Raw genomic sequence first — 23,842 nt, 5'->3', positions numbered from 1 at the left:
AGTGTCACTGGCCCTCATATGTGGGATCCAAACCGGGGCCCTCTGGCATCCCAAGCCAGCTCTTAACCATCGCGCCACTCGGCCGGCCCGAGATTTTGTTTTTTTAATTGAAATTGCATAAAAATATAAATTGCTTTGGTAGGTGAATTTTCAGCTTCACTGCGTGTGTGTGTGTGTGGGAGGGGGGAGTGCAGGCCTGGCTTGTGTGGCAAGAGCTTCTTCTCCGAACCACAGAGCCACTCTGCGGGCGCTGGATTCAGGAGGCATGGGCCCCGGGCTTTCGTCTGCCAAGAGCTGGGGTCCAGTCACCTCCCCCTGCCGGGTACGGTGGTGCTGCTGGCCTCCGATGCCTGGTCCCAGCCTGTCCACCTCTGGCCTCTGCATTACTCGCAGGGCACAGGGTTGTTTCTGGCGGGGAAAGCATCCCCACCAGTCTGCTTCCCCCGGGTCCTGGGTGACGACGCCTCTGCCCCGCGCAGCCCAGGCCTGTGCCATAGGGGCCCATCGGTGTCCCACACCTGAGCACACGCTGCCTCCACTCTGCCCCCCACAGTGTCACGGTCACACGCTCTGCGGCCCCTCTGTCTAGAGGCTGCCCCCAGGGATGGCAGGGACTCGCACAGCTGTGGACAGACAGACGGATGGGTGTGAAGTGGCTCCCCGCCTCCGGGCCAGTTTGAAACTTTAGCTCCCTCCCCAGACCCATCTTCATGAATGTGTTGGTTTGCGTTGGTTTTGGTCCAGCAGGACGGGCCTCTTGCCATCGTGCAGGGAGGCTGTGGTGCCTGCTCATCCTCGGAGCCTGGGGCTGTGACACTGGGTTCAGGCTGTGCTCGCTCCTGGGGTCCCTGGGCTGTGGGTTGTGTGCTCAGGAATGGGGATACTAACAGCTGCTGCCTTTGTCAGCCCGGGGGTCGAGGCAGAACTCACTCTGGGAGGAGAGACATACACGGCTGCACCCGGAGCAGTTCCACAGGTGATGGCCAGAGGCTGGATGGGGCGCCCACCTTCACAGGCTGGCGCCCCCACCCTCGGAGGGGCAAGCGGGCAGACAGCACCCTGGAGGTCCTGGTCACTTTGGGCTTCCAAGGACCTGGGTACGAGTCTTGCTCCCCACCTGGCATCTGGGTGGGGCTCATCCTCCTCTGAACCCCAGCCCCCCTATCTGTGAAGCCAGGCCCACAGCGCAGCTGTGAGGACCCAGGGAGAGTCACAGCAAGGCACATGGGCATGACGGAGTGCCGCTGCTCAGAGCTGCCAGACAGATGTCCCTGTCACTGACTGCAGCTTGTCCAGACGAGCCGGGCAGGAGCGGAACACGGGTCCCGGGTTCTCGGCTTCCCCGGGCCTGGGGGCGCCGCTGAGGTCAGCCCACCGGTGTGTGCGGGACCCGGGACGCGTGTCCGCTGATGGGCCCTCTCGAAAACTGGTTGGCACTTTAATTACTGCGAGTCCCGGACAGCTCCCTCTCCACACTGTTTGTTTATTCTTCGTGTCAGGTAATAAAGGACAACACCATCAATTAGGTATTTAATTGGAATTGTAAAGAAGCCGAGTAATTTAATCACTGGGCGTGCAGGCAGGCGGGGCAGAGGAAAGGGGTGGCCGCCCCTCGCCTCCCCGCTCGACTCCATGCGCACAAGTGCCAGGGTGGCCCTGCCCCCGGGGCTCGCACCCAGCGTGTCCTGGGCCTTGACTGTCCGCAGGGTAGGACCTGGTGCAGACCAGGGGCCACACCTCCCGTGTGGACACCGCCCGTCCTCCCCCCGCCCCCAACCTCTCTCCCCACCACTTTGGGTACAAACAGTGGCCTGGCCAGGGCCGGATGGGAGCCTCTCGGGGAAATGAGGCGCGGCGTCCCTGACAGCCGGCGCAGGAAGCCCTGTGGCGTCACCCACAGAGGAGCTGTGTCTGCGGGGTCTCTGCGCCTCCCTCCCTGGAGCTCCCAGGGCTGCCTGACCCCTGCACGCAAATCTCTTTGGTGCCGCACAGTCAGCGTGTTCAAAACAACGGGGCATCTCTACAGAACGGCCACAGCTCAGCACACTGACGTCACCAAGTGTTGGCAGGACGTGGGGCAGTCACTGCTGGTGGGGATGCAAATGGCACAGCCACTTTGGGCGACAGTCTGGTGGTTTCTGACAAAACTAAACATGCTCTTACCATATGACCCAGCAATTGTGCTCAATCATAATTTACCCAAAGGAGCTGAAAACGTACGTCTACACAAAACCCGCACACGGTGTTGACAGCCGCTTTCTCCGTAATGGCCAAAACCAGGAAACTGCTGAGATGTCGTCAGTGGGTGATGAGTAAGCAGATTGTGGTCCATCCAGACAGCGGGATTTTATTCAGTTATAGAGAGAAATTCAGTGGAAAGACACGGAAGAACCTTAAACACATATCGCTAAGTGAAAGGCGCCCATCTGAGAAGGCTACGTGCTGCGTGATGCCAAGTATATGACATCCTGGAAAGGACAAAACCGGGGGAAAGTACAAGACCACTGGTTTCTGGGGTTGGGGGAGAGATGAATGGGGTGCACAGAGGGTTGTGAGGGCAGTAAAAGTACTCTGTGGCGCTGTCATGGTTGAGACGTGTCGTTATACAGCTCTGCAAACCCCTAGAACAGTCCCCACCACAGGTGGTAATGACTCAGTGTGGGCCCATCGGCTGTAATGAATGTCCCACCCAGGGGGCGGGGGGTGCACATGGGCATAGCTGAGAAATCTCTGTGCCTTCCTCTCAAATTTGCTGTGAATCTAAAACTGTGCTAATCTTTAAAAAAAAAAAAAAATGGGCCAGCCGAGTGGCGCGTTGGTTAGGAGTTGGCTTGGGACACCAGCTCTGAGCAGCAGGGCCCCGGTTCAGATCCCACATGAGGGCCAGTGACGCTGCGCCCTCTACAGCTAAGATGTCTAGATGTCCTCCACAACTAAAGAACAAAAGGACAGCAACTTGTCTGTTCCTCTTCCCTGATTCCCCAGAGCTGTTACCCTTCCCCAATGCCCTAATAAAAATCTTAAAAAAAAAAAAAACAAGTAACCTCCCAATCTCCACGTGCTTCAGTGGACCGTGATTTTTAGTAAACTGCAGTGTTGTGCAACCACCGCTATATATATACTCTAATTATGGGGTATTTCCGTCCCCCCTGAAGGATTTCCCCTGCTGGTTTGCAGCCAGGGCCTGGTCCCTCTCAGCCCGCGGCCACGGCTCTTCCGTCTGTCTCCCCGATGTGGCCCTGGGACCTGTCATGTGAGGGCGCCTCTGAGCCTGGCTCCCGCCACACGGCGTGATGTTTCCAAGGCCCGCTCGTGTCGTAGCATGTCAGTGTTCGCGTCTTCCTGTTACTGGATCTTAGTCCATTGGGCACTGCATCCTGTTTACCCTTCACCAGCTGAGGACTCTCTCTGGCTGTTGGGGACATTTGAACCCATGTCGCCGCGTGGACTTGAGCCTACATTTCCCCGGGTGTGGTGGAGCAGCGGGGTTGGTTGTGTGGTACGTGTGTGGTTAAGCGTTCAAGAAACGGCTCAGGTGTTTCCCAAAGCGGCCGCACCACTGCACACGCTTTCGGGGTTCCTGGTGCCCCCTGTCCGCCCCAGCGTGGGGTCTTACTCCATTTGATGATCTTAGTTCTCATGGTGGGAAGTGGCGTCTTCCTGGTGTGACCTCCCTAAAGACAGTGACATGAGGACATCTCCATGTGCTTGTTAGCCAGTCATACATCTTCGGGGAACTGTCTTTGTAAATCATTTGCCCATTTTTTAACTAGCTGATTGTTTTCTTCTAATCATTTGGTAATACTGTTTTTGATAAGCAAAAGTTCTTAATTCGATGAAGTCTAATCTATCCATTTTTCTTCTATGCTTAGCGCTCTGTTTGTCCTAAGAAAACAGTGCTTACCTAGCATTGCAGTCTCCTGTGTTTTCTTCTAGAAGCTTTTACATGTAGACCCTTGAGCCACATCAGATCAATTTCTGTATATGGTGCAAAGAAGGTGTCAGGGTTCATCTGTTTCCATTTAGATATTCAGTCATTCCAGCACCATTCGTTGGAAAGACATTCCCCATTGAATTGCTTTTACTGCTTTTTCGAAACTCTATTGACAGCGCAAGTTTCCGTCCAGACCCTGCTCTGTTCTTTTGATCTGTCCCCTGTGTCTGCACGGACACCCTACAGCCTTGACGACGTGAGTCCTGCCACCTCATTCTTCTCTTGATCGACTTTGCATTTGCACGTGCGTTTCCGCTTTTCCTGAATGGTCCCAGCAATCGCCCAGTGCTGTTTCCTCTGCCTGCGACATGCTGTCCACTCACTCCAGCTTCCTGAGGACTGCTGAGGGTCAGCGTCCCAGTGAGGCGCCCCTGGCCAGCTGCCCCGACCCTGGCTGGCTGTCCCGCCCCTGCTGCCTGTTCTCCATAGCGCCTACCGCCTTCTGGAATACTGCCGGTCTGTCCTATTCATGTTGGGTTTTATCTGTGTCCCCACTGTGCCCTCGGAGCCTAGGATAGTGCCAGGCACACAGCACACTCCCAAATAACCAGCCAGCGTCTCCAAGGCCATGGCCCGGGGGCTGCTCAGTTCACGCTGCTGGCAGCTGGCAGGGTGAGCTCAGCTCTGAAAGCCAGAGGGCTGATATCCTCAGACAAGCCGCCCGCCAGCTCCCCAAGCTGCCGTCACCCATTGTTTCCTTGCCATTTCTGGCTTCTAGCGGCAGCCTCAGTCCTTGGCTGGTGGCCCCATCCCTGATCCTCTGAGTCAGCAGCACAGCCCCTTAGATCCCCTGCTGACCCTCCTGGAAGGACCCTCACGGTGACTTTGGGCCCGTCTGGGTAACCTCGACCTCCCTAATTACACCTGCAGTGCATCCTTTTGCTGGGTGAGGAAATAGTGCCAGGTCCTGGAGTGTGTAGAAAGCAGCAAGCACAGCTAGACGCCCGGCAGTGGGCCTGCTGTGGGGGTGCCCTGGGAGCCATGCCAGCCATGGGCGGGACCCCCCGGGGGTTCTCCCCTCCCTCGCCTTGCTCTGCTGTGACAGTGGAGGGTAGTGCGTGTGTGGTTCTGTGGTTCCAGTGTGGTCAGGGTGGACCGTGCTGGACCTTTGGGAGATGTGAAAGGAGGTCGTATGTGCTGTAACTGGCAGCATGGCTCTGGAGTGGAGGCCCCAGGACACCAGAGCCACTTCCAGGCCAGAGAGGGGCCAAGTGCCTCGCTGCAGTTTGTGCTTGGCCATGAGGTGCTCACACCCCAGACAGCCTCCCCAAGGACCGCGCCCCCCCACCCCGTACCCCTCCACCCCCCAGGCTGGGTGTGCTGTGTCTGGCGCTCCTGACTGGCAGAGCCAACCGGCCTTAATCTATTCACTTCCCCCGCCCCACCCCACAGGGAGGCCGTCTCCAGGCCTGGACCTGCCCCGCAGGGCTGCCTCCCTGTCCCCCGAGCCCTCTGTGCTCCTCGCCTTCCCTCCTCCAGAGCCTTCTCCCATTGGCTGCTGCAGCTGCCGAACCAGCCCTGGGGTCCTCTTCCCGGACCTGCTGCTGTCCGCAGGAGCCACCGCGCTTCAGGTCGCGGCCTGCTGCGTGCACTAGCGGTTTTAATGCACTGCCTCGTCTCAAAGGAGAGAGAGAAGATTTAAAACTCTTGTCTTTCCGAAAGCAGGCAGATTGACTCGAAAGTGACTGTCAATAAAAAATGAGCTCTGAAAAGGCCTCCCTGTTAGGAGGGGCAGCTTGACATCCGGGCTCGGGTTTCTGGAAGCCCGTTGTCAGAACTCAGTGATAATACGCACAGGCCGGAGGTAGCCAGAGCATCACGCCCTCCACGAGCTCGCCGGGCGGCCGTGCCATGCCGGCCCGCGTCTCCTGCCCCTTGTGCCCCAGCCAGCCCGACAGGCCACCTGCTGGGCGACGCAGAGAGAAGGTGCCAGAAACGGACCAGGCGGCCGTGTTCTCCTGTTTACGTCTCGGGGTTGCGGTGTGAGGTCGCTGTTGTGTGCTTCTCTCCTCTGATGGCGTCTGGCTCCGGTGCGTGTGTGAGCGTGGGCGTGTGCTGGTAAACCAGAGAAATGAGTAGAAATAAGTCAGCGGTAGTGAGTTCTATGATTACCACACTTGGAGGTCCGGCGGGGCCCCTGGTGGGAGTTGGGAGAGAGGCCAGCCTTTCCCGCCCGCCCGAGGCAGCACCCAAGGGCGGGTCCTCAGGGCGGTTCTGGTGCTGCCTGGTGGCCTTTGGGGAACCTGTCCAACCCTGACCGCCTGGCTTGAGTGTCTGGTTTCTCAGCTCCCTGGCTGGTGGCGTTGAGCAGGGCACTGACCTTCTCTGGACCTGTCCCCACGTCTGTCAGAAGCCCGGCCGGGCCCTCCCCCTGAGGCTCTGCTGCCCTTTCACTCCCACAAGGGCCGGGGAGGCTGGGAACTCAGGGATGGCCATCCTGTGGGGCCTCGACTGCTCTCTGTTCTCAGCAACGGGGGAGGGAGGCTTCCTGAGAATACGATGTCACAGCAGCGCCCGCCTGTCACCCCGGGACGCTCCCACCCCATAATCTGGTGGGCTGTAATTGCTGGTGTCTTTTCAGATCATTTTTGTGCGAGGTGACAGGCTGTTCGCCGGAGTGAGCCGTTAATCACACAGATGCCCCTGTTGAAAGCCGGCACCAAGCTTACCCAGGCGGCGTCTGCCAGGCGGCCTGGTGGTGGGCACACGCACGGCTCATCTGCATATAATTCCAGGGCAAGTGTCTTCTCTCTTGTGTAAAACGTGCAATTTCCGGCCCAGCGGGGGAACACGGGCTCACAATGGAGACTGAGTCCCAGGGGCCTGGGACTTCAGGCAGTTCAGGCAGAGACATCCTGTTGGGTGGCAGAAGGCTTTCACCAGTGGACGGTGGGGTCCCGTCCACCTGTCGCGGAAGCCCGCAGCTGGAGACCGTGGTGCCCTGCCATGCCCTTTCTTGGAAAGGCCTCCCTGCCTGAGTGCTGTGCGGGGAAGGGGTGCCGGGGGACCTTGAAGCCGCCAGGCTGGCACGGGCATGCAAGGATCTTGGCAGACTGGCCCCGTGCCCCTCGGTGCCTGCCAGCCACCCTGGTCCTCTCCTGGAATCTGTATTTGGGACAGGAAGACGGCCTCTGAGATGAACCCAGCAGTGTGCTTGTGCCTGGTCCTGCAGCAGCCCTGCTTGTCTGTGCCATCGGTACAGCCTACAGGCCCGTCCTCACCTCCCACCAAATGGCCAGCCAGGACCAGGACACAAACCCACAGTCACAGGCCTGCAGTGCCGGCTCCCACAGCTGCTAATAAAACTGCATAAATATTTGATGCCTAATTATTAAATATTTAAAAATGTAAAACTGAAATAGTTTACGAGTTACAAGACATGAATAATTCATCCCTGGGAGCCTTGGCCCTGAGCAGAGCCAGCCCCCTGACACCTGTTTGGGAGACCCAGGAGCCTCTCCGGGGACACGCAGAGGGCATACCTGGCCTGGTGTCACCTGGGCCCCCCACCACCACCACCTCGGGCTTCCTGCCTCCCGGCAGGTGGGTGTGAAACCAGGCTGGGCATGTACAGGGCTCCACTGCACAGGCGGGCCTGTCCCCATTCTTGGTTCTGCCGCAGGGACCCACTCGGAGCAGCTGACTCTCCCCAGGCTCCCCTCCGAGGTGTGGGGACACCCTTTGCCTTCCTCCCCGCAGTCTTCTCCAAACCCGACACCTCACGGTGGACCGCTGCTCCTGTGTGGCCTCACCATCCAGTCTCGTGGCTTGAGTCCCCACCTAGTGACAGCCATTCCTACTGTGTCTCTCCTCCAGACCTTCTAGACACTGAGCGGCACTTCCCTCAGCCTGTCACAGGCACCTTGAGCCTGACTCAAGTGACAGTGTGTCCTCCTGTCCCCTGCCCCTCGTGAGCAGTGTCTCCTCAGGGGTGGCCCGCCATCACCTCTGCTCTGAGGACCCCTCCAGGCTGGGAGGCAGAGACCGGCGGGCAGTGGGCCTGGATCAGGGGCACACGGAGGCTTCCTGGCCTGGAGCAGGGCTGGGGGCCGCTTACCTGGGCTTCCGGAAAAGGGAAGATGGCGCCCCGCCCCGACCGGGCAGCCCTGCCCCTGCCGCCTTTCAGCTTGCCTGTCACGGCTGCCCTTGGAGCGGCCCGTGTGCGCCCTAGCACTTTTTGTTGTGTTTCTAAAGCCTGAAAAATCTCGGCATTGGCTGTGTTTTTTATTCACTTTTCAGTAAGAAAAATGACTCTGTCCTGAGTCCCCATAGGGAAATTTCAAAAGCTGCTTCCAGGTTCTAAACAAAGCTGCAGAGGCTCCGCTCTGGGCTGTGGCCTGGGCTGCGCCCTCAGCCCTCCGCTAAGCTGTCCTCACGGGGGCATCTGCCCAGATCCCCCAGGTCATGAAGGGGTGGGGAGGGCGGGGCATCGCCTGGCGCGTTTACTGGGCTAAGGCGCCGCTGCCCCTGCAGACTCTGGAGACGCACAGCCCCACCCGGCTGGGCCCCACCTGCCTCCCCACAACACAGCCTGAGCTCACACGGGGAGTCTGTTCCCTGCAAAAGTGAGGCTTCAGCCTTCTTACGCCCCATGGGCACGCGCCTGTGCACACACACGCACACACACACTAACACACGCCTTCCCTCTAACGCCCGTACACTGATCCTCGCCTGTGGCAGAGTCACAGCTGGAAGCTTCCACGGCTGCGTTTCCCAGTTGGCGGTGGCTTCGTCTTTCATCCTAGACTCACTGTGCCCCTCATTCTTTGGCACCTTGGTTGTTGACCTGACGTGCCTAATTCCTCCTGAATCCTCTGGGGAGCTGTCACCCTGTCCCCGCACTCAGGCCCTCCATCAGCCCTGGGGCTGCTGTCTGTTCCTTGGCCATGACCCCCTGTGCCTCATCTTTCTGGCCCCTGCCCCCATCCTCCCTGTCCCCCTGTATCTCCAACCTGCCGCCCCATCGTCTTCCTTGTCCTCCTGCACCCCATCCCCCATACCTCTATGGTTCCCGTTCCCCTGTGGGTGCCGGTCTGGCCCTCAGATGCTGGGGACGGCCCTTAGCCTGCTCCTCGTCCTGTACCAGAAGGTGCATCGCCTCTCCAGGAGGCCAGGGCTGTCACCAGAGGGGCCCCTTTTACAGACCCTCAGAAACCATCTGAGATTCCCCCCATACTGTTCCTTGGGGTCCTCGTCACAGCCGCCGTCTGTGGCCCACTGGCGTCCCCACCGGCCAGAGACAGTGCACGCCCTGCTTTCCGGCACTGCCGAGTCCCTTCCTCCCGTCCGTCTGCTTCTCATCGCCTGAGACTTTGTCCATCCCCGGCGGCCACTGCCCCTCCCCCCACTGTGATCGCTGGAGGGAGAGGGAGAGACGTGCGTGTTCCGTCAGTCGCGTCTCAGGGGAGGTCCCGCGTGCTTTACTTTTGATTAAACTGGGGTTTGTGATTTAGGGCTTGTGGAGAAATGGCAGTAGTGCTTTCCATGCTCCAGGCTTCTTGCATTGCACTGGGGACACAATAATGACAAAAAGACTTGGTCTCCGCCTCTGCTGAGCTCACAGTCCCCTGGAAGAAATAAGCATTAATGCAGAATTTTTTTAATACTCTATTCTGTTACGATAAATGCTATGAAGATGCTATGAAGAAAGACATGGTCTACACTGAGAACGTCCGACACGACACCAGAGACGTGATCTCAGCTGGAACATGTGAGCACTGGCAAGGGCGTGCGAGTGCAGAGGACAGAGGCCCTGGTCCTGCCCCCAAGGCCGCCCTGGGCCAAGGCGGCTCAGAGCTTTCGTGGTGCAGCCTTGGAGTCAGCCACCCTGCGTCCTGGGCCGACTCCCCACCCTGGGGCGTGACCGCTCCTATGCCGGCTGCTTCCAGATGAAGGGCTGGCTTCCCCACAGGGTGGCTGAGCACCTATGGCACCTGCTGTGCTGTCACCGTCCTCCCGGACTCAGACGTGGGCCAGGCCAGCGCACCTTGTGGTATCCTGGGACGCACACAGAGGCCGAGCGCTCAGAGTGGGTGGTGTCACCCAGAATGTAGCCACGGGACAGGGCTGGCCACTGTCAGCAGGGCATCCGGGCAGGGCCAGACCCAGGCCCTTCACCCACAGCCCAGCTGACCATGGTCCAGTGCCATCTGGCCTGGCTTGGGTGTGGGCACAGCTTAGGCCCACAGGAAAGAAGGGATGTGGACAATTGGCCGCAGGGGCTGCCTTCCTAAGAGCCATCTGCATCTTTAAAAGCGTTTTTGCCACTAGCTTATGTGCTTGTGCGCCTGAACACTGAGAAGTGAACGGAGTTTAGAGGGAAATGCTGGGTGTTTTCTCCCCTTCTGCAAGGCCTGGACCCCAGTGTGGGTCGCCTCCCGCCCGTCTGAGAGCCCAAGGTGCTGCTGCGATGCTGGCGCCCCTGGGACTGAGTGTGAGAGCGTGGAACAGAGGCCAGTGCCCCCGCCCCGGCCCTTTTGCCTGCAGACTGATAAGAGGGAAATTGAATGACTGTGATGTGCGCACTTTTAGTAAAACAGAGGCACAGTTGGGCTCTGCTGTCCAGTGAGACCGCGTGCTGGAGCCCTGCAGAGACCAGGCTGGGCCTGTCTGGTGCTGTCTCTGCGTCCCTGTGTCCCCCAACCCTCCGTCCGTCTGCCTCTCACCTGCCCTCTACGATAAAGCCGTTCTCCAGGTTTCAGGCTGTGAACTGGACCTGCAGAAACGTGACCCTGACGCCGCTCCCTTCGGAGGGAGTCGCCCTCCTCTTTGCCGGCCTCTGTGTAACAGAGTGTGGTTTGTTTTGTTCTGCGTCCAGCCCTGCAGCTCTCACAGCTGCCTCTGCAACTCTGGGCGGGGCCCGGCGTTGAGGCCAGTGGTGGAGGAGGGGTGGCGGTCCTTGGCCGAGGCTGGAGCAGCGGGGGCCTGGCCCAGGCCGCATGTCCGGTCAGAGTGGCCGGTGCTGCTCGGGAGCCCTGGGCTCGCTGCCCCCCGGCCTCCACGCCCGTCCCCGGCCTGCACAGCCTCTGCCTGCTCTCCCGCCATCTCATCCTCTCCTCTCTCTCTGTCCCTTGTCCCCTCATGAAGGACTTACAAGACCACACAGAGGGCTGCGGAGGGGACGGGGGGGGGCCCGGGGGTCTCGAGGGACAGGTGAGACGGTCGGACTTGGACACAGACAGGAAAGGCGGTGGCTCCAGGCAGTGTCCCTGACCAGTGCAGCTGGACGGCAGAATCCAAAGAACAGGAAAGACAGGAGAGGGCGAGGGTGCGTCTGGGCCTCAGCCAGGGCGCACGGAGGGTGGACCTGATCCCAGGGCTGCGGGTTCTGGAGGGGAGGGAATGGAGGCCCCTTGGCTGGACTCCCCAGAGCATGTGCAAGGTCTTCACCCCGAGCGGCCTGGGACATGCACACAGCAGGACGAGGTTCGTGGCGGCGGGGGCGCTCTGCAGAGCTCTCAGAAGACTGACGGCCATCTGTGTGCTCCGCTGGCCCTGTCTGCCTGCCTCGCTGGAGTGGCTGCGGGGCTGTAGCGGGCTCATCACTGGCCCTTGGCCTCTGGGCCCGAGGAAGCCTCGCATGTTCTGGGCGAGGCCGCATCACGGCAACGCCATTCCAGGGTGGAAGGCCATCTTTACTTATTTAATCCAAACTACCGTGTGAATTGTTCATTCACGGTTATGTAAGCGATTGGACCTCAAGAATGATGGCGGGGCCAGGACACTGACCTTGCTGTGCCCCACATCAAACCGATAGCTCATGGCATCCCCCACCAAGCCCATTTCATCAAGGTGGGCTTGGCCTGAACGCTGCAGCCCTCAGGCCCCCCCTGGACCAGGCAGATGGGGTTAGACCCCTCTTGACCTCCGACAGGCCGTGTGACCTTGAGAACCTTGCCCCCCTCCAAGCCCCATGTTCTCACCCGTCAAAGGGGACGTGAGACCGGCCTTGTCGTAGCGTGAGGGTGAGCACTGTCCCCAGGGTCCTGGTGCCTGGCTCCCCAAGAGTGCGTGTGGCTGCACCCACCCCTCCCAGGGCATGACACGTCTCCCCCAAGAGGCGAGGCTCCCGCTCCCCACTGATCCCAGCTACCAGTAGGGTCACACACCGTGGAACAGGCAGCACTTGGATATCTGTGGGCAGCGGGGCTGTTTCCTTCTCCAAGGTCAGGCTGCATTTATTACCAAAATTTAATTTTCCCCATTGGACACCCGAGATCCATTCAAGGCCATGCAGCCTTTGACAAGGGTGAAATATCGCTGCGGAAGTATGGTCGGTGGATTTTTCCTGCTGGAGGAGGGTTGACAGATCCATCCTGGGTGGGCTGGCCGCACTGTTCCGGGCCGGGCACGGGGTCAGAGCTGCCAATTACACTTTCGATTTCATAGTCTTGATTCCACGATTAATCAAGGGCTCCGCGGCCACTTTCCCAGTAGGGAGGCTCTCAGCTCGGGAATAGCAGTGTCCGCCAGGGGCATCGGGGCCAGTGATGAATGAGGGCAGGGCGCACGGCCAGGTGGACAGGCGCCAAGTGCGGCCCCTCCGTGCGCCATGGAGAGGCCGGCAGGTGTGGTGCCCTGGTGTCAGGATTCCTCATTCAGAACCAGAGCATGACCGGTACAGGCTGCCCACAGAGCGGCAGGCGGTGTAGACAGACCCTCAGGGGCGTGCTCGGAAGCCGGCGCGTTCCAGAGCACGAGAGGCAGTGAGGTTGTGCCGTGTGTGTGACCACGGGGAAAGTCTCGGTGCCCCTGTTTGCAGAACGGGAGAGACTCTGCACCTGCCCACCTCGCAGCCGTGCAGCCAGCTGAGCGCCGCCATCGGAAGGCGGAGCTGGAACCCGCACAGCACTCCCTGCCCCCCAGGGTCTGGCAGGATCCTCACAACAGCCCCTGAAGGCAGCTGTGTGCCCCACAAGCCCCGGTAGCCAGAGGGCGCAGGGAGGGTTCCCACCGGCTTCCTTTCCCTGGAATGCAGGCTGTCCTGTCCCGCCCCCCCCACACACACTTCTTCCAGGAGTGACCCTGACTAACTGCTCATCTTAAACTGCCGAGGAGCTGGTGGTTCCCGGGCCTGGACTGGCTGCGGGCAGCCACACCACGGGTCCTGTGACCCAGCCTGAGGAGGAAGGACTGTTGTCCCTGTCACAGTGGGGGTTCTGGGGCTCACAGGCCACGGGGAGGGCAGGACTCAAATCTGGGGTCCAGAGGCCTGAGGTTTTCCCACAACCCCCTTGGCCAGCTGGGCTCCCATCCCGTCAGGGCAACCCCGAGGCCCTGGAGGGGGCCCCTCGTGCTTCTGCAGACAGGAGCACCGGGAAGCGCCTGGCTTCAAAGACACTGCATGTGTGTTTAAGTGGAGCCAGCCTTGCTAATTAATGGGGAATAAATCGAGGTTTAATTACTGGGAAGCACCTTGGGTGAAGGATCCGTGGTAATCGCTGTATATCCTCCTGATGGCTTCGCACAGCTGGCTTCTCCCGGTGCAGCTGTAAACTGTGGCGGGAGTGGCAGGTGGCCCGGGGCCTCTGCCCTGCGCTGCTCAGGTCGACCTGCACAGGAGAGATGGTGGGCCCGCCCAGACCCTGCCACCGAGGGAGCCTGAGGGGTCTGTGGCCTCATGTCTGGGTGACCTGCAGGGGACCCCAAGGCAACATGACCCAAATCACCTCTGCTCTCACGCCCCCTTCGCCCCCGCTGCTTCTCAGCCACGAGGACTGGGCTGCAGACTAGGGAGTGTTTGTTGGTCACCAGGGCGTGCGTGCGTTACTATGAATAGAACAGCTTCGCCGCCGTCCCCGCCAGAAGGCCAGGCTGCTGGTCACTCGGGGACTAGGTACCCGTGTCGAGGCGCGCTGACGTGTTGGCAGGGGCCGGCTGCTCGCCCCGCAGTCAGTGCCCTCCGCCCCTGGCCCCCGCGCCCCTCGTGGCCTGTGAGCTGACCTCCGCCTTCCTCCGCAGAGCTGAGGAAGCAGGTGGAGAGCGCAGAGCTGAAGAACCAGCGGCTCAAGGAGGTCTTCCAGACCAAGGTCCAGGAGTTCCGGAAAGTGTGCTACACGCTCACGGGCTACCAGGTGGACATCACCCGGGAGAGCCAGTACCGCCTGACATCCATGTACGCCGAGCACAAGGACGACTGCCTCATCTTCAAGGTAGGCCTGCCTGCCCGTGGCCGGTGCCGGGTCGTGGGGCGGGGGCGTGGGGCGGGGCGGCCTCACTGTGGGCCGGGGAGACTGCCCACCCTCGGCCCCGCTCTGCCTTCTCTCTTGGCGTCTGCCCACTGCCCGTGTGTGCTGGTTGAAGACTGTGACACTGGCTTTTGGGAGAAAAAAAGAGCCTTTGTTGCTTTTGGGTCAACCCCGAGGAGATGGGAGATGCCACTCAAATCTGTCTCCTGGGTCCGGGCCAGGTTGTAAGGAGTTCGGGGGACGGGTGCGGAAGTGCTGGCGGGCAGGCTTTCATGGGAGGAGCGTGGAGCTGGGCCCTTCGGGTGAGGAGCTTCAGCACCAATCCTCCTGGACAGCAGCCCCTTGGCTCTTGAGGGGGATCGGGGTCACAGTCTCCATCCTGTCCGGCCCTGGGGTATCCGGGGTCGAGAGAGGTCTGCTCTCTCCTGCACGTGCATCAGCCACAGGGCTTTGGTTTGGGCTGTTGTCTCTGAAAAGCGGCTGTCTTGTTAGAAACAGGGTAGGTAGGACCACTCTGAGCTGGCTCTGTGGTCACACCTCCCACCTGTGACTGCGTCGGCCCATCCCTGGGATGGTGGGGGCAGGAAGGTTGAGGGTGTCAGCGTCGGCAGTGCCCACAGGGAGCTGAAGTAATGGGGCGAAAGCCAGTGGTGGGCCAGGGAGCTGCCCTCGGTGCTGCCAAAGCTGCCGCTGCACCGCAGGGAGTGAGCGGAGCCCCCGCCAGCCCCCCAGACACTGGAAGCATCGAACCTCTGAGCTCCTCCCACGGGCCAGTGCTGTCCGGCCCTCGGGGGCCAGGGAGCCGCTGGGAGAACCTCCTGCTCGCTGGGTGCCGAGAGGAGAAGTTGGAGCTCTCGAGCCCTCTGGCAGGAAGTGTCTGACCAGGGGGACCGGAACCAATAGTGCCGGCAGACCCACCTGTTCTTTGCCGGTTTCCTGCTCCTGAGAAGACTAAGCTCAGTGAAGGGAGCATGCCACCTCTGACTGCTGCCCTCCGCTCACTCCGGGCCTAGCATGCACAGAGTGCTCGCTGAGGATTTATGGGACAGACGGACAGACGGAGGGAGGAAAGCCAAAGGGAAAATAGATAGAGGGCACCTGGCAGATTGTGGGACCGAGTAGCTGCCGCTGCCTGCAGATAATCACCGCTTCCCAGGGACCAAGCAAGGTGGCCCGTGTCCCAGCACTGCCCAGAGGGCACGCGTCACCCCTCCTTGTGCCCAGGGGTGCGCCCTGGCTGGCCACTCTCCGTGGGGCTCAGCCCCCGCCAGGCACGAGGAGCTTGGTGCAGACGCTCTCTGGGGTCCTGCTCACCCTGGGCTGCTAGACTCCAAAGGTCCTGCTCACCAGGCCACCAGGAAGGGTCTCGGTGTGCGCTGGCAGCCCCAAGCAGGAGACGGGGAGACGGGGTGACCACCAGCTCACGCAGCGTCACGGCCCTGCCCGAGGGGGCAGGCATCAGGCTGGGGCAGCATCACAGTGAATGGCAGCCTGTTTTATTTTCCCAAAGATGATTTTTCGGCAGGAAGGGGGCTGACAGCAGAGTCAGAAATAGCTGAGGGCCGTTCTGGTTGAGTGGGCTCTGCAGACGTACACGGGGTAATTGAGGGCTTGGGCTCAGCCCGCAGGCTCCGCTGGAGGACGCAGGACCTGGCGGCCAGGCCTCGCTCCCGCTGTCTGGGTGGGGGAGTGTCCGCCATGCTGGGGGGTGGAAGGCTGAGCTCCCACTGGTCCCACACACACTCACGTGCTCACATGCGTACACGTGTGCACACTCACACATCCATGCTCGCACACGGACATATGCACAATTGCACACACTCGCGGTCTGCCTCTGTCTGGCCGTTCCCAGGTCAGTACATTTCTGGGGTTCCCCATGGGCATCTGCTCCTGAGAAATCAAATCACAGGGAGCAAGTAGGGTGTGGGATGGGGCGCCGGGTCCCCTCCTGTCCCAAGAAGAGCAGCCTGTGTGGGTGTTTGAGGATGTGCAAAGTGCAGATGTTAGAAGAGCAGCTGGGAGGAGCCGGCGTCGCCCACTCGAGCATGAAGTCCAGTCCCGCTGGCACCCAGAGCTTTCTCCCAGGGCAGGCGGACGGACGGGGCAGACTAGGAGACAGGCATCCCTGTACCTCCTTCAGGAACCAGCTCACCTGGGAAGGTCTGCGGGCTCCACCTGCATGCAGCCCCGGGGGTCTGGCCTGCAGACAGGAGGGGCCCAGCCAGGGCAACGCCACCACAGACCCGAGGCCCTGCTCCCTCAGGGACCCCTGACAGCGGGCTCCCGCCTGGCCAGCTCAGAGGCGAGAGGGCAGGCTCCCACCCAGGGCCATCCAGTCCGGGAGACAGGCCAGGCAGAGGCCCCGTGTGTGGCCAGCAGCCCGTGTCCCCACTGCCACCCCTCCCCAGGCATCGTTGCTTGTCTCAGAGCCCCATGCCCTGCCCACCTCACGTGGTGTGGCCTTTGCTGGGGGACCTGACAGCCTGCTGGGACATGTTGACGGGCTCAGGTCTGCCTTGGGTGCGCGACGCCCGAGGAGGTGCTCTGCTTTGCTGCCTGGGGGTGTAGGCGTGACCTTCCTGCCGCCTCGTCCTCTCCTTATAGAGCAGCCTGGTGAACAGGCCGCGCAGCTCCGCCCGCCTGCCCCCTGGCGCAGGCGTCATGCAGAGTGCAGACTGCTCCGCCGCCCTCGCCTCCGGGCCCCGCCCCACGTGGCCTGCACGGGCCCTCCTGTCTGGTGGACACCAAACTCCTGCGGCTCGCAGAGCCAGGGTGACTGAGGGCCAACACGGCAGCCTGCGAGGGTGCTTCATGGAGGCGATGCCAGTGGTCAGCTGACGGGGATGGGGCCCCCCGGGGCACCCTCTGCTGCCATCCCTCCTCTGGAGTGGGGGGGCCTGGAGCAAGAGAAGGGATTTGGACAAGGAGAGGCGCTCGGGCTGTGGGGACAGGTGTGCACGTGGCCCAGCCCGGGCGTCCTCAGCAGCCTCGTCTTGCTGGTACCTTCGGGTTGCCATGGCAACAGCTCCTGGCTGGAGGAGGGAGGAATTGGGGGCTTAGACAGCCCAGCCCTGCCCTAGAAGGAACCCCTCACCGCTCACGGGCTTCCTGAATAAGGGGCTGCCTCCGCCGTCCCTAGGGACAGCTGCCCTGGTCAGATGCAGACCCGGAACCCACCCCCAAGACACCCGCCGCCCCGCTGGCCTTGGGACATCGACAGCTGCTGAGGGTGCCCGGGCACACCTGGCCTTCGCCTGGTCCCGTGTTTCTTTTTCTGCACAGCCGTTAGGACGCAGGCTGCCTGGGGGTGAACTGAGAACAAAGGGCCTGAGATAGGCACTGTGGCCTCCCTGGCCTCGTGGTGCCTGGGTAGGGCCGACCGGCATCCCGGGCTGGGACGTGGGCAGGCAGGAGGCAGCCCCTCACGGAGCTCGGCGGCGCGGGGCTTGTCCCTCCAACCCGCCGTGGGCCTCCGCCCCATCACCTTTGCGTTAGGTTCCCGGTTTGAGGGTGTTTAGGTGGTGGGAGAAATTGACTGCCGTGCACGTGCGTCTTCTGACTGTTAATGGGCTGTCGTCACACGCAGCAGCCCCTGACCCTAAAGCTGAGATGACCCAAAGTTGGGAGTAGGCGGCATGACGGGCGGGCTCACACAGGCAGCCAGTTTTGTCCACATGTGAGGACCTGTGGATGTGGAGCAGCTTGGCGGCCTGGCCCTGGGCCGCTGTGTGTCTGCTGTCGCCACCAGTGCCCAAAGCCCTGTCATCCCACATCCAACTCGTAGCTCCCTCCTCTGCTGGTCGGCCACCCTCAAGGCCGCCTCAGCCCACACCAGGCCACTCTCTGTTGTGCTTTGGGATCTGGTGACACTTTGGAATGAAGTGATTGGGCTGGGAAGCAGGCATGTGAGACGCAAGCGTGGACCCAAGGAATGTCCAGCGGGCGACTCCCAGGCCTGGCCATGGGCTGGCGTGCTGGCGGGGTCGTGGCACTGACGTGTGGGCTTGGGCTCCAGAGCACAGCTGCTGACGTGCAGCGGGTGGGTCAGCGGGGGTGGGCGTTCGCCCTCGGCCTCGCCCCTGCGGACAGGCCTGGGCAGCTGATGAGAGCTGTGTCCCTTGCCCTCCCCCTGGGGGCCCCTGGCCCCGCCCCAGGTGGAGACCGGCCAGCCGGGTGAGGCCAACCCTGGGGTTAAATCCCAGCGCTGCGTCTTGTTGGCCAAGCCACCGAGCCCTGGCCCTCACCTCCCCGGAAGTGGTTGTGAGGAACGAGCAGACGGTTTAGCGCAGGCACGCGGCTTGTGTGTGCGTCGTCCTTGGATCCTGAGTGTCCAGGAGGCTCCCAGCCCGAGCCCAGCCTGTCAGGGCCTGGAGGTCCAGTCAGGCCACGAGCCTTGGTACCTTCCCGCCCAGCATGGTTTCTGTGGAGTGATCAGCTCCAGGGTGCTGGGGCACGTCCTCTGGTCTCACCCCTCCGTCCTGTGGACCAGGAGGCAGAGGTTTGGGAGGGGCGGCGACTTTCCAGCACCTCACACAGAGCGTTCAGGCCTCCGGGTCGCTCCTGGAACTCAGAGTTACAGCGTCTGTTTCTGAGCTGAGCGTCAGGGAAAGGGGCTTGGCTTTGTTTTTGAAGCAGAAGAAATACGGGCCGTCAGGGCATTCAGGCTTGTCTCAGGGCCCCCGTGTGACCAAGTGGTAGCATGTCCTCTCCTGCTTGGCCAGAGGCCTTGTACCCAAGGAGCCTTGCCCAGTCGGGGAGCCAGGCCCGGGAGCTGTCCCCCTGCCTGGTGCTGAGGCTGTGGCGCAAAGTGAGGGTTTGGCTTCCAGGCCGCCCACCAGTGAGGTGCTGGGTGCTTCCTGGGAAAGGGGACTTCTGTTGACTTGGACAGCTCCCCCAGACTCAGCTCTACAGGCCTTCAGAGACGTTGCTCCTTCTAGAGGAAGCATCAGTAATGAGTCATTTGTGATGCAGTCCTCTAGTTCCCCGCAGACCAATAAATGGACAAAACCACCAGCAGCCCCTCACTTCCACTCAACGGTGGATCTGAACCACAGGCCGCCAGGGCCACGAGCGAGCCAGCCTCGCACCCGCTCTGCACGGTCCCTGTGGGCTGTGTGGTCAGCTCCAGGCCCAGCCGAGGGAGGATGGCGACAGACCTGTGTGTCCAGGGGTGACTCTGCCAGAACGTGCAAGTCTGACGGCGTCTCTGGGAGCCCAGGGGGCAGACTGAGGCACTTTCTTCTTGCCAAGCTCCCCCCCCCCAGGCAAGCTCCCCTCAGCAGCCAACTGCCAAGCACTCCAGCCTCTGCTGTAAAAGCAGGATCCAGACAGACACTTCAATTTGAATTTGACTTTGTGGGTCCCCTGCATTTCCAATGAAGCTGCTTTGAATGCATCATGACTTCAAAACCTCTCTCATTTCTCCAGCCAGTTGGGGGGGGGGCAGGCTGAGCAGGTGCTGGAAGCAGAGAGACTCAGGATGTCCAAGTAGCCACGCAGGATGCCGTGGCCCCCAGCCACGCTGCGCGGACACACGTGTCCCTGGGGGCGAAGGGACCAGGCCAGGGCTTGTGTTTATCTGGAGGGCGCCAGACAGCTGCGGCTTCCCAGTGTGCTGGTCCTTCTGTGGCGATGGGGCTGCCTGGTTTGGAGGACGTGGAGATGGGTCTAGACAGCAGCGGGGACCCAGGACACGGCCCTCGGCTCAGCATACGGAAAGACTTGCCAACCTTGGGATGAAAATCGGTGAAAATGGGTAGAGAGCTGGCTGACGTGGTGCAGTGAGTGCTGTGTTCCCAGGCACTGGAGGCGCTCAAGAGGCCGATGGCTTCTTGGCAGTAATGAAGGATGACGCTGGGGTTGGACTAGGTGACAGCGCCGTCCCAAGGAAGTGAAGCGAAGCGGCTCCGCGCAGCAGCCAGTGGGCCTCTGACGGAGGAGGCGCAAGAGTTGGCTTCACTCCTTCACTCCAGCGGGGGGTGGAGGGGCTGTGAAAAGGCCCCGTGGTCAAGGCTGGGAAGCTGAGCCCCAGGGATGCCGGAGGGAGCGTGGTCTGTGGGAAGGCTGGAGCGGGGCAGGGCCGTGGCCCCCACAGCTGCAGCGCAAACCTTCCAGTGGGGATGGGAGGGCGGCAGCCGGGGCGAGTGCTGGCGCCAGAGGCCAAGGACTCTGACCCAGCCTGGGGCCCGTCACCTTCCTAGCCACCAGCCACACTTGCCTGACGACCGAACGCAAGCGAGCGGGATCTGTGGCTTCCTCATCCTAAAAGCAATCGTAGACAGCCTATCTGAGTTTACCGAATGCGCAGAATAAGCCTTAATGCCCTCATCGTCCCGTCGGCGACACCATCAGCACCGGTGACACCACGCCGTTCCCGTCAGTGTCCTCGGCGTGGGCTTCCGGGCTCGTGTACGTGCTCCTGCTAAGTGGGGGCCGTAATCTGTAGTTTTATTTCCTGCTTCATTCACTTAACACTGTATCACGAGCATTTTACACACAATTAAGTGTTCTTCACAGTGATGATGTTTAATGGTTGCATAATGTGCTGTCTCGTGGTTGTGCCATTATTTAATGTATGTCCTTGTGGCTGGACGTTAACTAGTTCCTCTGTTTTTATTTACTTGTTTATTTACCACTGTAAAATAGCATTGCGATGATCACCCATTCACACATATTCTCTCTGCATCTCTGTTTCTATCTTTAGAGTAGATCCCAGTAGATTACTAGTTTAACTGGGCTCGATGCCTAGGTCACGGGTACGGTCATTTTCAAGCTTGATGCTCAGGTCTGCGGGGAGCTTCAGGAGGGACCAGCTGATGTCATGGTAAATAATCCTAATCAAACTGCAGTGAGGCAGCTCCCCTTCCCCTCCTTATAGATCAGCAAACTGGGGCGCGAGGTCCCACAGTTAGAAAGACCCTCCACAGAGGCCGGTTCTGCTTCCCAGGGAGAGCCTGGCCCACAGGTGCCGCGAGCTCCCCGGGGCTCCACTTCCGGCCCCGTTGCCATGGTCTGCACTTTCCTTCCCCACACCAGCCCCCTCCCTCAGCCCCGCAGCCCGGATGAGGTGTGGGGGTGGTAGGGGATCAGGCCACAGGCGGTTTCCCTGGCAGCAGGCGTGAAGCAGGCAGCCGGTCGGTTGCTGAGGACGAGGACCTGGAAGCTCCCCAGGATCCCAGGCTGTGGGCAGCTCTCGGGGCCACGCGGATTCGGAGGGGCTGCAGGCCAGCAGCCTGCCCTGCGTGCTTTGTCCACAGTCTGTCCCTTAGGCTGCTGTGGTTCATCGAGCTTCTTGGATTTATGGATTTATAATTAATCAAATTTGGAAAATTCGGGCTATCATTTCTTTAGATATTGTTACACATGTTTAAAATCACTTGGCATTATCCCGTTGGTCATTGATGCTCTGTCCGTGTGTGTGTGTGTGTGTGTGTGTCTTTTTTCTGTGCTTTAGTTTGGATAGTCTCTGGTGCTATGTCTTTAAGTTCACTGACCTTTTTGTCTGCAGTGTCTAATCTGCTTAATCTCATCCCGTGAATTTTTCATTTCAGATACTGTATTTTTCACGTCTAAAAGGTTGTTGGTTCTTTGTGTATATCTTAGTTTTCTCCTTCATTTTAGTTATCTGTTGCTATGTGGCATATTACTCTAAAACTTAGCACCCTAAAACAAGAAACATACGTTATGTCACACAGCTTCTGAAAGTCGGGAGCCGAGGAGCAGTCTGGCCGGATGGCTCTGGCTCTGGGTCTCCTGAGGCTGCAGCTCAGGGCGCTGACCGCGTGTGTGGTCTTTCACAGGCTCGGTGGGTCCTCGGGACCTGCTCTCAGACCCGCTCCTGTGGCTCTTGGCAGGAAGCCCCACCATGTGGACCTCTCCGTGGGGCTGCCGAGCGTCCACATAACATGGCAGCTGGATTCCCCAAGAGTGAGTGTTGAGAGAGCCGTAGATGGAGCTGGCCCAGGTGGAAGCTTCGCTGTCTTATAACCTCATCTTGGAAGTGACTGCCGTTACTTCTGTCATCTCCTCGTGGTCACACAAGTCAGCCCTGGTACAGTAGGAAGGAGACTGAACAAGGGTGTGAATCCCAGGAGGTCAGGTCATTCAGGGCTATCTTGGAAGCCAACTATTATACTCTTCATTGTGTTCATGTCTTCTTTTAAATCTTCGAGCATATTTATAATTTTTCTTTTAAAGTTTTGGTCTGCTAATTCCATCATTTCTGGATCTACTTTTATTGGCAGATTTTTTTCTCTTGATTATAGGTCACATTTTCTTTTTTTGCACGCTCAGTGGTTTTTTTATTGTGTGGTGGACACCACAGGTATGATGGCGTGTGTCTTTCTCTGAGCAGTGTCAGGCTTCTTTCTGGCAGGCAGTGAAGTTACTGTGGCCGTTTGAGTGCTTCTAAGGCTTGCTTTTAAGCTTTGTGAGGGCTTGTCTAGATTTGCTTTTATTCTAGGGCTAATTAAACTCTACTATTAAGATATAACATAACCCTTCCGGGGTCTCCAGTAAATGTCCTGGGGGCTCACCAAACACTCTCTGGCTGGTAGAGCTCACGTGTCTCCCAGCCCGTGAGAGCTTTGGGGTGTTCCTGGCAGCTCCCTAGTTCCTGTGCACTTGGAGCTTCCCGTTCAAAGGCCCGTTCTCCAGACTGCAGAGCCCTTTCCCTGCCTAGTTCCATCCTCTGCAGAGCTCTGCCCTTCGCAGCCCAGCCTCCTCAGCTGAGTCCCGAGCTTCCTCAACTCGGCAAGACGTCGCTCCCTGCACCACAGCCTGGCTTGTGCCAGTGGGCAATACACGGTGTTCACGGGCTCACCGCATTTGCCTCCTTTCCCAGGGATCGCTGCAGCCACTTGTTCAATATCTGTAAACAGATGTTGTATATATTTTGTCCGTTGTTTGTTTATAATGTGGAGGTAAGTCTGGTCACAGTTCATCAGCAGACGCCTAGATTTATGTTTGAGGAGGAGCACTTGGTGCTGGGGCTCCAAGCTGGGGCTCCGCAAGTTGGGGGTAGGGGCGGAGACAGGAAGGACAAGGGCAAGAGAAAGGCCCCTCCTCCAGGGGGAGCTGGGAGCGGCTCACTGATGATCTGCGACTGGGGCAGAAAAAAGGGACCTTCCCCAGGCAGGGGTCTGGGTCCCTGGAACTTGGGGGCGCCAGCACCAGCTGTGGTGACCCAGCTGCCCCACGGGGGCAGAGGGAGCCCGGGTCCTCCTTGGCGGCCCAGCTCCCGCCCACCCTGCAGAGCTCCCAGCCCAGGCACCGCCCCCACAGCTGCAGGCGCAGGTGCCCTGGGCCCCCAGTGGCCCCGGCGGGAGGCAGGCGGGCATCGGTTGCTCCCACTGGCTACAGAGGCTCCGACTCCTCAGCCCAGCCTGCCCGGGCCTCTGCCGATTGGGCACGCGTCGGGTGTGTCGCGAGATGTTCTCCCTTCCTCGGTCGATGCCCATCCCGCCTGCCAGGGATATGCTGATGGTGAGACCGACTCAGCACCCCTTTTGTTTCTAAGGAAACCGCACCCAGCCCACACTGCAGACGGTGCTGGGTTATCAGGATCACAGAGCCAGTCCCTCCGCCTCCCCCCACCAGAGACCCCTGGCCATGTGGGGGGCTTGCAGCGCCCCTCATGCTCTGGTTCCACGTGGGCCTGGGG

The 23,842-nt window shown here is 60.3% G+C and overlaps 1 protein-coding gene across 1 annotated transcript in view; it reads left to right on the top strand.

The window, feature by feature from the left end:
* Window positions 1-17,019, top strand: part of MAD1L1 (mitotic arrest deficient 1 like 1) — a 264,103-nt gene extending 247,084 nt beyond the window's left edge. Inside the window, exons 14-15 of the mRNA XM_019637417.1 lie at window positions 13,955-14,145; window positions 16,786-17,019. Coding sequence (XP_019492962.1) covers window positions 13,955-14,145; window positions 16,786-17,019 — 425 coding nt within the window. The remainder of the gene's footprint in view (window positions 1-13,954; window positions 14,146-16,785) is intronic.
* The last annotated feature ends 6,823 nt before the right edge of the window (window positions 17,020-23,842 follow it).

This window comes from Hipposideros armiger, unplaced genomic scaffold (assembly GCF_001890085.2).
Source record: "Hipposideros armiger isolate ML-2016 unplaced genomic scaffold, ASM189008v1 scaffold_33, whole genome shotgun sequence".
Lineage (NCBI taxonomy): Eukaryota > Metazoa > Chordata > Mammalia > Chiroptera > Hipposideridae > Hipposideros > Hipposideros armiger.
Note: the sequence above shows the minus strand (reverse complement) of the source record. Positions and strands in the feature narration are given on the sequence as shown.